Below are 17810 nucleotides of genomic sequence, written 5' to 3' on the forward strand. Positions count from 1 at the left end.
GTCTGGCGACTCAAGAAATCCGCCTCCCAGTTCTCCACTCCCGGGATGTGGATTGCTGACAGGTGGCAAGAGTGAGACTCTGCCCAGCGAATTATCTTTGATACTTCTATCATTGCTAGGGAGCTTCTTGTCCCTCCTTGATGGTTGATGTAAGCTACAGTCGTGATGTTGTCCGACTGAAACCTGATGAACCCCCGAGTCTTTAACTGGGGCCAAGCTAGAAGGGCATTGAGAACTGCTCTCAATTCCAGAATGTTTATTGGCAGGAGACTTTCCTCCTGACTCCATTGTCCCTGAGCCTTCAGAGAATTCCAGACAGCGCCCCAACCTAGAAGGCTGGCGTCTGTTGTTACAATTGTCCAGTCCGGCCTGCTGAACGGCATCCCCCTGGACAGATGTGGCCGAGAAAGCCACCATAGAAGAGAGTTTCTGGTCTCTTGATCCAGATTCAGAGTGGGGGACAAATCTGAGTAATCCCCATTCCACTGACTCAGCATGCACAATTGCAGCGGTCTGAGATGTAGGCGTGCAAAGGGAACTATGTCCATTGCTGCTACCATTAAGCCGATCACCTCCATGCATTGAGCTACTGACGGGAGTTGAATGGAATGAAGGACACGGCATGCATTTAGAAGCTTTGTTAATCTGTCTTCTGTCAGATAAATCTTCATTTCTACAGAATCTATAAGAGTCCCCAAGAATGGAACTCTTGTGAGAGGAAAGAGAGAACTCTTCTTTTCGTTCACTTTCCATCCATGCGACCTTAGAAATGCCAGAACTAACTCTGTATGAGACTTGGCAGTTTGAAAGCTTGAAGCTTGTATCAGAATGTCGTCTAGGTACGGAGCTACCGAAATTCCTCGCGGTCTTAGTACCGCCAGAAGGGCACCCAGAACCTTTGTAAAGATTCTTGGAGCCGTAGCCAATCCGAATGGAAGAGCTACAAACTGGTAATGCCTGTTTAAGAAGGCAAACCTTAGATACCGGTAATGATCTTTGTGAATCGGTATGTGAAGGTAAGCATCCTTTAAATCCACTGTGGTCATGTACTGACCCTCTTGGATCATGGGTAAGATTGTCCGAATAGTTTCCATTTTGAACGATGGAACTCTTAGGAATTTGTTTAGGATCTTTAAATCCAAGATTGGCCTGAAAGTTCCCTCTTTTTTGGGAACCACAAACAGGTTTGAGTAAAACCCTTGTCCTTGTTCCGACCGCGGAACCGGATGGATCACTCCCATTAATAATAGATCTTGTACACAGCGTAGAAACGCGTCCTTCTTTATTTGGTTTGTTGACAACCTTGACAGATGAAATCTCCCTCTTGGGGGAGAGAATTTGAAGTCTAGAAGGTATCCCTGAGATATGATCTCTAGCGCCCAGGGATCCTGGACATCTCTTGCCCAAGCCTGGGCGAAGAGAGAGAGTCTGCCCCCCACTAGATCCGGTCCCGGATCGGAGGCCCTCGGTTCATGCTGTCTTTGGGGCAGCCGCAGGTTTACTGGCCTGCTTGCCCTTGTTCCAGGACTGGTTAGGCTTCCAGCCTTGTCTGTAACGAGCAACAGCTCCTCCCTGTTTTGGTGCAGTGGAAGTTGGCGCTGCTCCTGCTTTGAAATTCCGAAAGGGACGAAAATTAGACTGTCTAGCCTTAGCTTTGGCTTTGTCTTGAGGTAGAGCGTGGCCCTTACCTCCTGTAATGTCAGCAATAATTTCTTTCAAACCGGGCCCAAATAAAGTTTGCCCCTTGAAAGGTATATTAAGTAATTTGGACTTAGAAGTTACATCAGCCGACCAGGATTTTAGCCACAGCGCCCTACGTGCCTGAATGGCGAATCCTGAATTCTTAGCCGTAAGTTTGGTTAAATGTACTACGGCCTCCGAAATGAATGAATTAGCTAGTTTAAGGACTCTAAGCCTGTCCGTAATGTCGTCCAGCGTAGCTGAACTAAGGTTCTCTTCCAGAGACTCAATCCAAAATGCTGCCGCAGCCGTGATCGGCGCGATGCATGCAAGGGGTTGTAATATAAAACCTTGTTGAACAAACATTTTCTTAAGGTAACCCTCTAATTTTTTATCCATAGGATCTGAAAAAGCACAGCTATCCTCCACCGGGATAGTGGTACGCTTAGCTAAAGTAGAAACTGCTCCCTCCACCTTAGGGACCGTTTGCCATAAGTCCCGTGTGGTGGCGTCTATTGGAAACATCTTTCTAAATATTGGAGGGGGTGAGAACGGCACACCGGGTCTATCCCACTCCTTAGTAACAATTTCAGTTAATCTCTTAGGTATAGGAAAAACGTCAGTACTCGCCGGTACCGCAAAGTATTTATCCAACCTACACATTTTCTCTGGTATTGCAACAGTGTTACAATCGTTGAGAGCTGCTAAGACCTCCCCTAGTAATACACAGAGGTTTTCCAATTTAAATTTAAAATTTGAAATATCTGAATCCAATCTGTTTGGATCAGAACCGTCACCTACAGAATGAAGCTCTCCGTCCTCATGCTCTGCAAGCTGTGACGCAGTATCAGACATGGCCCTAGAATTATCAGCGCACTCTGTTCTCACCCCAGAGTGATCACGCTTGCCTCTTAGTTCTGGTAATTTAGCCAAAACTTCAGTCATAACAGTAGCCATATCTTGTAATGTTATCTGTAATGGCTGCCCAGATGTACTAGGCGCCATAATATCACGCACCTCCCGGGCGGGAGATGCAGGTACTGACACGTGAGGCGAGTTAGTCGGCATAACTCTCCCCTCGCTGTTTGGTGAAATTTGTTCAATTTGTACAGATTGGCTTTTATTTAAAGTAGCATCAATACAGTTAGTACATAAATTTCTATTGGGCTCCACCTTGGCATTGGAACAAATGACACAGGTATCTTCCTCTGAATCAGACATGTTTAACACACTAGCAATAAACATGCAACTCGGTTACAATTTTATTTAATAAAAACGTACTGTGCCTCAAGAAGCACTAAACGATTAAATGACAGTTGAAATAATGAACTGAAAAACAGTTATAGCATCACTCTTAACAAACAACTTTTTAGCAAAGGTTTGTTCCCATTAGTAAAATAACACTAATTAAATTTTAAACATAAAAATTACAGAGCAACGTTTCAAATCACAGTCACTATATAAGTCTCACAGCTCTGCTGAGAGAATCTACCTCCCTTCAAAGAAGTTTGAAGACCCCTGAGTTCTGTTAGAGATGAACCGGATCATGCAGAAAAACTGACTGGAAATTTTTGATGCGTAGCAAAGAGCGCCAAAAACGGCCCCTCCCTCTCACACACAGCAGTGAGAGAGAAACGAAACTGTCATAATTAACACAAGCAAACTGCCAAGTGGAAAAATAATGCCCAAATATTTATTCACTCAGTACCTCATTAATGCAAACGATTCTACATTCCAGCAAAAACGTTTAACATGAAAAATACCTAATAAAAGGTTTAATGTACTTTTACAGAGTAATTCCGGTGTAATACCATCCCCAGAATACTAAAGTGTAAAGCATACATACATGTTCATTATAACGGTATGGCAGGATTTTTTCATCAATTCCATTCAGAAAATAAAAACTGCTACATACCTCAATGCAGATTCAACTGCCCGCTGTCCCCTGATCTGAAGTTTTTACCTCCCTCAGATGGCCGAGAAACAGCAATATGATGTTAACTACTCCGGTTAAAATCATAAGAAAAACTCTGGTAGATTCTTCTTCAAACTCTGCCAGAGAGGTAATAACACGCTCCGGTGCTATTGTAAAATAACAAACTTTTGATTGAAGTTCTAAAAACTAAGTATAATCACCATAGTCCTCTCACACCTCCTATCTAGTCTTTGGGTGCAAGAGAATGACTGGAGGTGACGTAGAGGGGAGGAGCTATATAGCAACTCTGCTGGGTGAATCCTCTTGCACTTCCTGTAGGGGAGCAGATAATATCCCAGAAGTAATGATGACCCGTGGACTGATCACACATAACAGAAGAAATAAGATTTACTTACCCCAGGACACTCATCTACATGTTTGTAGAAAGCCAAACCAGTACTGAAACGAAAATCAGCAGAGGTAATGGTATATATATATATAAGAGTATATCGTCGATCTGAAAAGGGAGGTAAGAGATGAATCTCTACGACCGATAACAGAGAACCTATGAAATAGACCCCGTAGAAGGAGATCATTGCATTCAAATAGGCAATACTCTCCTCACATCCCTCTGACATTCACTGCACGCTGAGAGGAAAACCGGGCTCCAACTTGCTGCGGAGCGCATATCAACGTAGAATCTAGCACAAACTTACTTCACCACCTCCATAGGAGGCAAAGTTTGTAAAACTGAATTGTGGGTGTGGTGAGGGGTGTATTTATAGGCATTTTAAGGTTTGGGAAACTTTGCCCCTCCTGGTAGGAATGTATATCCCATACGTCACTAGCTCATGGACTCTTGCTAATTACATGAAAGAAATCTCCATTTTGGGGAAGAAGCTTTGAACTCCAGAAGATATCCCTGGGACACAATTTCCAACGCCCAGGGATCCTGGACATCTCTTGCCCAAGCCTGGGCGAAGAGAGAAAGTCTGCCCCCTACTAGATCCATTTCCGGATCGGGGGCTGATCCTTCATGCTGTTTTAGAGGCAGCAGCAGGTTTTTTGGCCTGCTTTCCTTTGTTCCAAGCCTGGTTAGGTCTCCAGAACGGCTTGGACTGGGCAAAATTTCCCTCTTGTTTTGTATTAGAGGAAGTTCAAGATGCGCCACTCTTGAAGTTTCGAAAGGAACGAAAATTAGACTGGTCCTTAATTTGTTGGACCTATCCTGAGGAAGGGCGTGACCTTTTCCTCCAGTAATATCAGAAATGATCTCCTTCAGTCCAGGCATGAATAGGGTCTGCCCCTTGAAGGGAATGTTGAGAAGCTTAGACTTTGAAGTAACGTCAGCTGACCAGGATTTGAGCCATAGCGCCCTACACGCCTGAATAGCAAAACCTGAGTTTTTAGCCGTTAGCTTGGTTAAATGAACAACGGCGTCAGAAACAAATGAATTGGCTAGCTTAATGGGGTTTCTACCTGTAGAGCCTCTTCTAGAGACTCAAACCAGAAGGCCCCAGCAGCAGTGACTGGGGCAATGCATGCAAGGGGCTGGAGAATAAAACCTTGTTGAATAAAAATTTTCTTAAGGTAACCCTCTAATTTTTTGTCCATTGGATCTAGAAAAGCACAACTGTCCTCGACAGGGATAGTTGTACGCTTCGCTAGGGTAGAGACTGCTCCCTCCACCTTAGGGACCGTTTGCCACAAGTCCAGTGTAGCGGCATCTATAGGAAACATCTTTTTAAAAACAGGAGGTGGAGAGAACGGTACACCTGGTCTATCCCATTCCTAAGAAATAATTTCTGAAAACCTCTTAGGTATTGGAAAAACATCAGTGTAAACAGGCACTGCATAGTATTTATCCAATTTACACAATTTCTCTGGGACTACAATGGCGTCACAGTCATCCAGAGTTGCTAAAACCTCCCTGAGCAACATGCGGAGGTGTTCAAGCTTAAATTTAAATGTAGACATATCAGAATCAGGTTGAAGTGTCTTCCCTGAGTCAGAAAAATCACCCACAGATAGAAGCTCTCCTGCTTCGGCACATTGTGAGGGTATATCAGACATAGCTACTAAAGCGTCAGAGAGCTCTGTATTTGTTCTAGCCCCAGAGATGTCTCGCTTTCCTTCTAACCCTGGCAGTTTGGACAATACCTCTGTAAGGGTATGATTCATAACTGCCGCCATGTCTTGTAAAGTATACGCAATGGGCGCGCTAGATGTACTTGGCGTCCCTTGAGCGGGAGTTATAGGCTCTGACACGTGGGGAGAGTTAGTCGGCATAACTTCCCCCTTGTCAATTTCTTCTGGTGATAAATCTTTTAAAGCCAGAATATGGTCTTTATAACTTATAGTAAGATCAGTGCATTTGGTACACATTCTAAGAGGGGGTTCCACAATGGCTTCTAAACATAATGAACAAGGAGTTTCCTCTATGTCAGACATGTTTAACAGACTAGTAATGAGACCAGCAAGCTTGGAAAACACTTTAATTAATGTGAAAAAGCAGAATATAAAAAACGGTACTGTGCCTTTAAGGGAAAAAAAACAAACACAAAAACTGCAAAACAGTGAAAAAAAAGCAGTTAACTCTACGAAATTTTTACAGTGTGTATAATAGACAAAAATAGCATTGCACCCACTTGCAAATGGATGATTAACCCCTCAGGTTAAAAAATGAAGCAGAAAAACGGTAAAACCGTTATAACAGTCACAAGCAAACTGCCACAGCTCTACTGTGGCTCCTACCTTCCCATAAAACGACTTTTGTAGGCACAAAAACCCTTTACAATTAGAGCGCGAAAATAGGCCCCTCCCACCATGCACTCAAAGTGAAAGGACCATAAATAACTACTAATGTGGAAAACTAGGCCCCAAATATAGATTTATCACCCTCAGTAAAAAACGTTCTTTATATATCATGCAAACGTTTTACATACTAAGCCATAAGAGCAAGTAACATGAATATTACCCTTTACTGCAAGCATGATGCCAGTCGTTTGTTAAATCACTGCAATCAGGCTTACCTTAAATATATCAGGCACTGTCAGCATTTTCTAGACCTTATCTCTCTAGAAAAAAAATATACTGAACATACCTCAGAGCAGTTAATTCTGCAGGCCGTTCCCCCAGCTGAAGTTTTCCCATACTCTTCAGTTATGTGTGAGAACAGCAGTGGACCTTAGTTACAACCTGCTAAGATCATCAAAAACCTCAGGCAAAACTCTTCTTCTAATTTCTGCCTGAGGTAAAAACAGTACAACGCCGGTACCGTTTAAAATAAACTTTTGATTGAAGATAAACTACACTAATTCACCACATCTCTCTTGATACTTCCTTTCTTGTCGAGAGCTGCAAGAGAATGACTGGTAGTGGCAGTTAGGGGAGGAGCTATATAGACAGCTCTGCTGTGGGTGATCCTCTTGCAGCTTCCTGTTGGGAAGGAGAATATCCCACAAGTAATGGATGAATCCGTGGACTGGATACACCTTACAAGAGAAACATCTTTAAAATTTCATGACATGATTGCAGCAAAGTAGCGTCTTTTTTTAAAGATGTTTTTGTTCTCCATGAAAAAATTTCCATTTACTTATTGAAGTGCCTTGAGATTCACCGGTCATTTGCTACTAAGAGGATAATATGGCTACTAACAGCTCCCCTGTCTTGCAAGAACTATCCATTGAGGAATATAGAAATCGCAATCTTTAGCAGAGCATCTCTCTCTGCCATTCTCCATGTAGACGAGGCAAAGAATTACTGGGAGGGTAGGGGAGATATTTGAAGCTTTGCTCTTGGGAGGGGGGTGCTTTCCCATAGGTAATGAATGAATTTATGGACTCTCACTGCCATTAGAAAAAAAAAAAAAAAAAAAAAAGTTTCAAAAACCCTGTGCTAAAGGAAGCATTGTAGAGCAGCTTTTAGCTCCAAAACCGACAATGCTTTCTTACAAACCAGGACTTATTCAACAACCCTCACATAGTCCTTCTAATGGCCGTTGCAACTACAATTATAAGAAAGGGTATCCAAGCAAAGGGTGCACTTTAATCTTTGCTATAAAAAAAAAACTACAAAAAAACAATGCAGACAATTCAGCTTTAAAAATATAAAAAAGGACAGTGTATTAAAAAAAATGTTCTTATATATGTTCCCAATGATGCATTTGACCTGCTTGGGTGTATTAAATTGTTTGCAAATACTTATTTACCTTTATTTTGTAAATTGAAAATTCTGCTTTTGCTACCTTTAACAACATTTTTAAAAGTGCAGTAATGAGTATAGAAAATCAATTAAAACAGAAGAAATTATACTTCCATTGTTCTCTCTAAGCATTAGGCTAATGGCATGCAGTCAGCGATAAGATAAGGAAGCCTGTGTGTATAGAGAGTGATAAGGAGGTCTACTGTCTCTGCAAACTCAGCCCATTTTAATGGGTTGCGAGTTTCAAAAAACAAAATAAGATATTTCATATACAAAATTAAACCTAAAGGAGAAATGCCACATACATTTTAATATCTGAAGCTGATTCTGATCAGGATACATAGAAAAGTGGATGCTAACCTCAGATAAATAGCTTACAGAATTTGTAGCTTTTGTTAAATAAGATAGAAGTAATGCTTTAAGAGTTGCATTTGGTTTTAATACTTTTAGTCTTACCTCAAGCACTCAAGCATCCTAGAAGCAATTTTCTTTCTGCGCATCATTGAAAACACCCAAATGCGACTGATGCCACATAATGCTGGCTCAGGGGACGTAGAGCAGCACCAAGCTTTCACTCTCTCAGAAATTGCTTTGTCTTTTTCCGATCTTCCATCTGGAATTATGTCATCGATTACTCTGTAGCCCTGGAAAGTATGAATTTAAAGATCTGATTTAAAAAGGCGTTCAAGGCTGTAACTATTATGGTGATTAATTCAAGGTCAAGGAATAACAAACAGAATATATCAACAGAAATATGGTTTAAAAAATGAAATTCTTAAAACTGGGAATCCACTTAGTATTTTAGAAGCATTTATCAAGAGATATAAAGCCTTACCGTCAGGTTCATGTATAAAAACACACACTGAAAAAGGGTCACCCTAAACAAATCACTGACCATGTTCTGCTCAGAAACTGATTCTGGATCATGACTAATGCAGGACTTTTATTTTGTTTAATCCTCAAGCTTGTCCCAAACGGTGAAGGTAAACTTGGCACAAGTTCAAAAAATAAAATGCTGTAATTAGAGCACTTTATTTCTTTGCCCCATTATGTCAATTTAAGACAGAGGCAATGGGTGGTTTATTACAATTGCTGCGGTAGTCAAAATTAAACTTCTATGATTCAGATAGAGCATGGAATTTTAAAACAACTTCCCAATTTACTTACATTAATCAAATGTGCACAGTCTTTTTATACTTACACTTTGAGTCACCAGCTCCTACTGAGCATGTGCAAGAAGTCACAAAATATACGTATATGCATTTGTGATTGGCTGATGGCTGTCACATTATACAGGATGAGTGGAAATAGATATAACAATGAAATTTCTCAGATAAAAAAAAAAAAATCTAATACTCATTTGAAGTTCAGACTAAGGCCCCAATATTCAAAGCATTGACAGACTGCCATGAAACTGCTTCACTGACCTCTGTCGAGATATTCAAAGCTAGTTCCTACCTCAATGCTTTATTTGTGCACAGTGCAGTATGAAACTGGGCTACTTTGGAAAGAAACAGGGCGGCCTGAAGTGCGGCGTCATTACACTACTTGCAGTGGTAACCTCCTCCTCCTGAGATGCTTTTTCAAATAAAGCCACAGTTAGACAGGGAGCCGGGGAAAGTTAAATATATGCAACAGCATGTATGAGCCTCACACACAGGGCGCACTGACAGGAGAACTCGCCTCTGGATGATAACTCTTACTTTGCAGCACTACAACAAAGTTAATTTAAACAGCCCACAGAACCGCACCCCCTCTACCCGCGCAGCATTCTGGAGCCTGTAGTTGAGTTGATTGCGGCCTAGAAATAATAGCGGTAGGTGAGACAAGTGGCAGGACACTTTGGGGGATCAAAATCTGGGCGCTCGGATTTGTCGAGCACTGCTGTAGTAATTTAGGGGGATAGGTATTAGTTATAGTAGGGTTAGATTGCGTTTGGGGTTGTAGTGATTTAGGTTTAAATTTTCTTTCTTTATTGTAACTTAGGGGGGTTTAGTTAGAGGGGGGTTAGATGTTACATTATTTTGTGTTTAGGGTATGTGGTGGCATAGGGGTTAATAGTTACTTGCAGTGGGTATGTTGTAGCATAGGGGTTAATAGTTTATTGCGGTGGGCATAGGGGTTTATAGATAAGACATAGGGGTTAATAGTTTATTGTGGTGGGTATGTGGCAGCATAGGAGTTAATAGTTAGCAACTTGTGGTTGGTATGTGGCGGTTTAGAACTTTATTAGTGTAGTGTTAGTTTGCGATCATGGGGTACTTCGGTTTAGGGGTATTAGGATTATTGGTTAGGCACGGAAGTTCTATTCAAGGGATCCTTTTACTATACATCGCCAATATGGTTGGAGATGCTTGGTGTTCTCTATAGCCAACCAATGGCATGTATAGTAAACGACTCTCGGGGATGCTGCTATATTGGGAGTTTAGAATATTTCTACAGGTTCGCTCGACATAGCGGCGGATTTGAATATTTCGCTCCCTCATAGCCTTTTGATCATAATGGCCTAAGTGCTATTGCATTGTCTTTTTATCACACATTTGTGGATTATGCAATTCTACTGTATTTACTGGTCCTTATAAGTGCAGAAATTGATACCACGCAAATTATTTTTTTTTTCCTTCACATACAGTTGCAGGCTATATAATGAGAAGCAGAAGAGCTGTACCAAAAAAAAACATAATTTAGTTAAGAACTTACCTGATAAATTCATTTCATTCATATTAGCAAGAGTCCATGAGCTAGTGACGTATGGGATATACATTCCTACCAGGAGGGGCAAAGTTTCCCAAACCTCAAAATGCCTATATATACACCCCTCACCACACCCACAAATCAGTTTAACGAATAGCCAAGAAGTGGGGTGATAAAAAAGTGCGAAAGCATATAAAATAAGGAATTGGAATAATTGTGCTTTATACAAAATCATAACCACCACAAAAAAAAAAGGGCGGGCCTCATGGACTCTTGCTAATATGAAAGAAATGAATTTATCAGGTAAGTTCTTACATAAATTATGTTTTCTTTCATGTAACTGGCAAGAGTCCATGAGCTAGTGACATATGGGATATCAATACCCAAGATGTGGATCTTCCACTCAAGAGTCACTAGAGAGGGAGGGAATAAAAAAATAAAAACAGCCATATTCCGCCGCTGAAAAAATTAATCCACAACCCAAAAAAATAAGTTATTTTCATTTTTGAAAGAAAAAACATTAAATGAAAAGCAGAAGAATCAAACTGAAACAGCTGCCTGAAGAACTTTTCTACCAAAAACTGCTTCTGAAGAAGCAAATACATCAAAACGGTAGAATTTAGTAAATGTATGCAAAGAGGACCAAGTTGCTGCTTTGCAAATCTGATCAACTGAAGCTTCATTCTTAAATGCCCACGAAGTGGAGACCGATCTAGTAGAATGAGCTGTAATTCTCTGAGGCGGGGCCTGACCCGACTCCAAATAAGCTTGATGAATCAAAAGTTTCAACCAAGAAGCCAAGGAAATAGCAGAAGCCTTCTGACCTTTACTAGGACCAGAAAATAAAACAGACTGGAAGTCTTCCTGAAATCTTTAGTAGCTTCCACATAATATTTCAAAGCTCTTACCACATCCAAAGAATGTAAGGATCTCTCCAAAGAATTCTTAGGATTAGGACATAAGGAAGGGACAACAATTTCTCTACTAATGTTGTTAGAATTCACAACCTTAGGTAAAAATTTAAAAGAAGTCAGCAAAACTGCCTTATCCTGATGAAAAATCAGAAAAGGAGACTCACAAGAAAGAGCAGATAGCTCTGAAACTCTTCTAGCAGAAGAGATGGCCAAAAGAAACAACACTTTTCAAGAAAGTAGTTTAATGTCTAAAAAATGCATAGGTTCAAATGGAGGAGCCTGTAAAGCCTTCAGAACCAAATTAAGACTCCAAGGAGGAGAAATTGATTTAATGACAGGCTTAATACGAATTAAAGCCTGTACAAAACAGTGTATATCAGGAAGTATAGCAATCTTTCTGTGAAATAAAACAGAAAGAGCGGAGATTTGTCCTTTCAAGGAACATGCAGACAAACCCTTATCCAAACCATCCTGAAGAAACTATAAAATTCTAGGAATTCTAAAAGAATGACAGGAGAATTTATGAGAAGAACACCATGAAATGTAAGTCTTCCAAACTCTATTATAAATCTTTCTAAAGACAGATTTACGAGCTTGTAACATAGTATTAATCACTGAGTCAGAGAAACCTCTATGACTTAGTACTAAGCGTTCAATTTCCATACCTTCAAATTTAATGATTTGAGATCCTGATGGAAAAACTGACCTTGAGATAGTAGGTCCGGCCGTAACGGAAGTGGCCAAGGCGGGCAACTGGACATCCGAACCAGATCCGTATACCAAAACCTGTGTGGCCATTCTGGAGCCACCAGCAACACAAAAGACTGTTCCATGATGATTTTGGAGATTACTCTTGGAAGGAGAACTAGAGGCGGAAAGATGTAAGCAGGATGATAACAACAAGGAAGTGTCAGCGCATCCACTGCTTCCGCCTGAACATCCCTGGACCTGGACAGGTATCTCAGAAGTTTTTTGTTTAGATGAGAGGCCATGAGATCTATCTCTGGAAGACCCCACATCTGAACAAACTGAGAAAACACATCTGGATGGAGAGACCACTCCCCTGGATGTAAGGTCTGGTGGCTGAGATAATCCGCTTCCCAATTGTCTACACCTGGGATTTGCACCGCAGAGATTAGACAGGAGCTGGATTCCGCCCAAGCAAGTATCCGAGATACTTCTTTCATAGCTTTGGGACTGTGAGTCCCACCCTGATGATTGACATAAGCCACAGTTGTGATATTGTCTGTCTGAAAACAAATGAACGGTTCTCTCTTTAGTAGAGGCCAGAACTGAAGAGCCCTGAGAATTGCACAGAGTTCTAAAATATTTATTGGTAATCTCGCCTCTTGAGATTTCCAAACCCCTTGTGCTGTCAGAGATCCCCAAACAGCTCCCCAACCTGAAAAAGACTCGCATCTATTGAGATCACAGTCCAGGTTGGCCTAACAAAAGAAGCCCCTTGAACAAAATGATGGTGATCTATCCATCATGTCAGAGAGTGTCGTACTTTGGGATTCAAGGATATTAATTGTGATATCTTTGTATAATCCCTGCACCATTGATTCAGCATACAAAGCTGTAGAGGTCTCATGTGAAAACGAGCAAAGGGGATCGCATCCGATGCTGCAGTCATGAGACCTAAAACTTCCATGCACATAGCCACTGAAGCGAATGACTGAGGCTGACGGTGCCGGCATGCTGCGACCAATATTAAACGTCTCTTGTCTGTTAGAGACAGAGTCATGGACACTGAATCTATCTGGAAGCCTAAAAAGGTGACCCTTGTCTGAGGAATCAAGAAACTTTTTGGTAAATTGATCCTCCAACCATGTTTCCAAAGAAACAACACTAGTTGATTCGTGTGAGATTCTGCAGTACCTAAAGACTGAGCTAGTACCAAGATATCGTCCAAATAAGGAAACACTGCAATACCCTGTTCTCTGATTACAGATAGTAGGGCACCCAGAACATTTGAAAAGATTCTTGGAGCTGTTGCTAGGCCAAAGGGAAGAGCAACAAATTGGTAATGCTTGTCTAGAAAAGAGAATCTCAGAAACTGATAGTGTTCTGGATGAATCGGAATATGAAGGTATGCATCCTGCAAGTCTATTGTGGACATATAATGTCCTTGCTGAACAAAAGGCAGAATAGTCCTTATAGTCACCATCTTGAAAGTTGGTATTCTTACATAACGATTCAAAATCTTCAGATCCAGAACTGGTCTGAATACATTTTCTTTCTTTGGTACAATGAATAGGTTTGAATAAAACCCCAAACCTTGTTCCTGAGGAGGAACTAGCATGATTACCCCTGAAGACTCCAGGTCTGAAACACACTTCAGAAAAGCTTTTACTGGATATACAGGTATACGTGAGAGGAAAAAAAATCTTCTCACAGGAGGTCTTACTCTGAATCCTATTTAATACCCTTGAGAGACAATGCTCTGAATCCAATGATTTTGGACAGATTTTATCCAAAAATCCTTGAAAAACCTTAATCTGCCCCCTACCAGCTGAGCTGGAATGAGGGCCGCACCTTCATGCGGACTTAGGGGCAGACTTTGGTTTCCTAAATGGCTTGGAATTATTCCAATTTGAGGAAGGCTTCCAATTGGAAGCAGATTCCTTGGGGGGAGGATCGAGTTTTTGTTCCTTATTCTGACGAAAGGAACGAAAACGGTTAGAAGCCTTAGATTTACCCTTAGGTTTTTTTTATCCTGAGGCAGAAAAACTCCTTTTCCCCCAGTGATAGTTGAAATAATAGAATCTAACTGAGAACCAAATAAATTATTACCTTGGAAAGAAATAGTAATTTAGGTTTAGATGTCATCAGCATTCCAAGATTTAAGCCACAAAGCTCTTCTAGCTAATACAGCTAAAGACATGGATCCAACATCAATTTTGATATAAAAAATGGCATCACAAATAAAATGATTAGCATGTTGCAGTAAGCGAATAATGCTAGATAAGTCAGAATCCAATTCTTGTTACGCTAAATTCTCCAACCAGAAAGTTGATGCAGCCGCAACATCAGCCAAAGAAATATCAGGTCTGAGAAGATGACCTGAATATAAATAGGCCTTCCTTAGATAAGATTCAAGCTACCTATCTAAAGGATCCTTAAAGGAAGTACTATCTTCCATAGGAATAGTGGCACGTTTAGCAAGAGTAGAAATAGCCCCATCAACTTTGGGGATATTTTCCCAAAACTCTATAGATTTTGCTGGTAAAGGATACAATTTTTTAAACCTTGAAGAAGGAATAAAAGAAGTACCTGGCTTATTTCATTCCCTAGAAATCATATCAGAAATAGCCTCAGGAATAGGAAAAACCCCTGGAGAAACCACAGGAGGTTTAAAAACAGCATTTAAACGTTTATTAGACTGAACGTCAATAGGACTGGTTACCTCAATATCCAAAGTAATTAACACTTCTTTTAATAAAGAACGCATATACTCTATTTTAAATAAATAAGTAGATTTGTCAGTGTCAATGTCTGAGGAAGGATCTTCTGTCTCAGATAGATCCTCATCAGAAGAGGATAAATTATTATGTTGTTGGTCATTTGAAATTTCATCAGCTAAATGAGAAGTTTTAAAAGACCTTTTACATTTATTAGAAGGTGGAAATGCAGACAAAGCCTTCAGAATAGATTCAGAAACAAATTCTTTAAAATTTACAGGTATATCATGCACATTAGAAGTTGAAGGAACTGCAACTGGCAATGTACTATTACTGATGGAAACACTATCTGCATGTAAAAGTTTATCATGACAACTATTACAAATGACATTCGGTGGAATAATTTCTACAATTTTACAACAAATGCACTTAGCTTTGGTAGAACCGATGTCAGGCAGCAATGTTCCAGCAGAAACTTCTGAGACAGGATCAGATTGGGACATCTTGCACAATGTAAGAGAAAAAACAACATATAAAGCAAAATTATCTATTTCCTTATATGACAGTTTCAGGAATGGGAAAAAACGCCGGAAATTACGAAGTTGCGTCATAAACGTATTTTTTCGCGCCAAAAATATTTTCGCGCCAAGAATGACGCAATAAAGTTTAGCATTTGACGCACCCGCGGGCCTAATACCCGCAATTGCAAGAAGTAGTCAATTGAAAAAGACTAAACCCCAGGTAAGAAATAAATTTCTTAAAATGTTTATATTCCCCAAATATGAAACTGACAGTCTGCAGAAGGAAATTCATGAACCTGACTCATGGCAAATATAAGTACAATACATATATTTAGAACTTTATATAAATGCATAAAGTGCCAAACCATAGATAATAAATGTTTAAACACAAATATTTAGAACTTTATATAAAAGTGCCCAACCATAGCTTAGAGTGTCACAAAAATAAGACTTACTTACCCCAGGACACTCATCTACATGTAGTAGAAAGCCAAACCAGTACTGAAACGAGAATCAGTAGAGGTAATGGTATATATAAGAGTATATCGTCGATCTGAAAAGGGAGGTAAGAGATGAATCTCTACGACCGATAATAGAGAATCTATGAAATATACCCTGTAGAAGGAGATCATTGAATTCAAATAGGCAATACTCTCTTCACATCCCTCTGACATTCACTGCACGCTGAGAGGAAAAACGGGCTCCAGCCTGCTGCGGAGCGCATATCAACGAAGAATCTAGCACAAACTTACTTCACCACCTCCACGGGAGGCAAAGTTTGTCAAACTGATTTGTGGGTGTGGTGAGGGGTGTATTTGTAGGTATTTTGAGGTTTGGGAAACTTTGCCCCTCCTGGTAGGAATGTATATCCCATACGTCACTAGCTCATGGACTCTTGCTAATTACATGAAAGAAACAAAATTTATGCTTACCTGATAAATTTATTTCTCTTGTGGTGTATCCAGTCCACGGATTCATCCATTACTTGTGGGATATTCTCCTTCCCAACAGGAAGCTGCAAGAGGATCACCCACAGCAGAGCTGTCTATATAGCTCCTCCCCTAACTGCCACTCCCAGTCATTCGACCGAAGACAAGCAAGAGAAAGGAGAAACTATAGGGTGCAGTGGTGACTGTAGTTTAAAAATAAAAAACAGAATTTATGTTTACCTGATAAATTACTTTCTCCAACGGTGTGTCCGGTCCACGGCGTCATCCTTACTTGTGGGATATTCTCTTCCCCAACAGGAAATGGCAAAGAGCCCAGCAAAGCTGGTCACATGATCCCTCCTAGGCTCCGCCTACCCCAGTCATTCGACCGACGTTAAGGAGGAATATTTGCATAGGAGAAACCATATGGTACCGTGGTGACTGTAGTTAAAGAAAATAAATTATCAGACCTGATTAAAAAAACCAGGGCGGGCCGTGGACCGGACACACCGTTGGAGAAAGTAATTTATCAGGTAAACATAAATTCTGTTTTCTCCAACATAGGTGTGTCCGGTCCGCGGCGTCATCCTTACTTGTGGGAACCAATACCAAAGCTTTAGGACACGGATGAAGGGAGGGAGCAAATCAGGTCACCTAAATGGAAGGCACCACGGCTTGCAAAACCTTTCTCCCAAAAATAGCCTCAGAAGAAGCAAAAGTATCAAACTTGTAAAATTTGGTAAAAGTGTGCAGTGAAGACCAAGTCGCTGCCCTACATATCTGATCAACAGAAGCCTCGTTCTTGAAGGCCCATGTGGAAGCCACAGCCCTAGTGGAATGAGCTGTGATTCTTTCGGGAGGCTGCCGTCCGGCAGTCTCGTAAGCCAATCTGATGATGCTTTTAATCCAAAAAGAGAGAGAGGTAGAAGTTGCTTTTTGACCTCTCCTTTTACCGGAATAAACAACAAACAAGGAAGATGTTTGTCTAAAATCCTTTGTAGCATCTAAATAGAATTTTAGAGCGCGAACAACATCCAAATTGTGCAACAAACGTTCCTTCTTTGAAACTGGTTTCGGACACAGAGAAGGTACGATAATCTCCTGGTTAATGTTTTTGTTAGAAACAACTTTTGGAAGAAAACCAGGTTTAGTACGTAAAACCACCTTATCTGCATGGAACACCAGATAAGGAGGAGAACACTGCAGAGCAGATAATTCTGAAACTCTTCTAGCAGAAGAAATTGCAACTAAAAACAAAACTTTCCAAGATAATAACTTAATATCAACGGAATGTAAGGGTTCAAACGGAACCCCCTGAAGAACTGAAAGAACTAAATTGAGACTCCAAGGAGGAGTCAAAGGTTTGTAAACAGGCTTAATTCTAACCAGAGCCTGAACAAAGGCTTGAACATCTGGCACAGCTGCCAGCTTTTTGTGAAGTAACACAGACAAGGCAGAAATCTGTCCCTTCAGGGAACTTGCAGATAATCCTTTTTCCAATCCTTCTTGAAGGAAGGATAGAATCTTAGGAATCTTAACCTTGTCCCGAT

The 17810-nt window shown here is 40.7% G+C and overlaps 1 protein-coding gene across 1 annotated transcript in view; it reads right to left on the reverse strand.

The window, feature by feature from the left end:
• ESCO1 (establishment of sister chromatid cohesion N-acetyltransferase 1) overlaps positions 1 to 17810 on the reverse strand; it is a 253023-nt gene that overhangs the window by 33846 nt on the left and 201367 nt on the right. The window contains exon 9 of the mRNA XM_053714970.1: positions 8255 to 8442. Coding sequence (XP_053570945.1) covers positions 8255 to 8442 — 188 coding nt within the window. The remainder of the gene's footprint in view (positions 1 to 8254; positions 8443 to 17810) is intronic.

Source organism: Bombina bombina, chromosome 5 (genome assembly GCF_027579735.1).
Source record: "Bombina bombina isolate aBomBom1 chromosome 5, aBomBom1.pri, whole genome shotgun sequence".
NCBI lineage: Eukaryota > Metazoa > Chordata > Amphibia > Anura > Bombinatoridae > Bombina > Bombina bombina.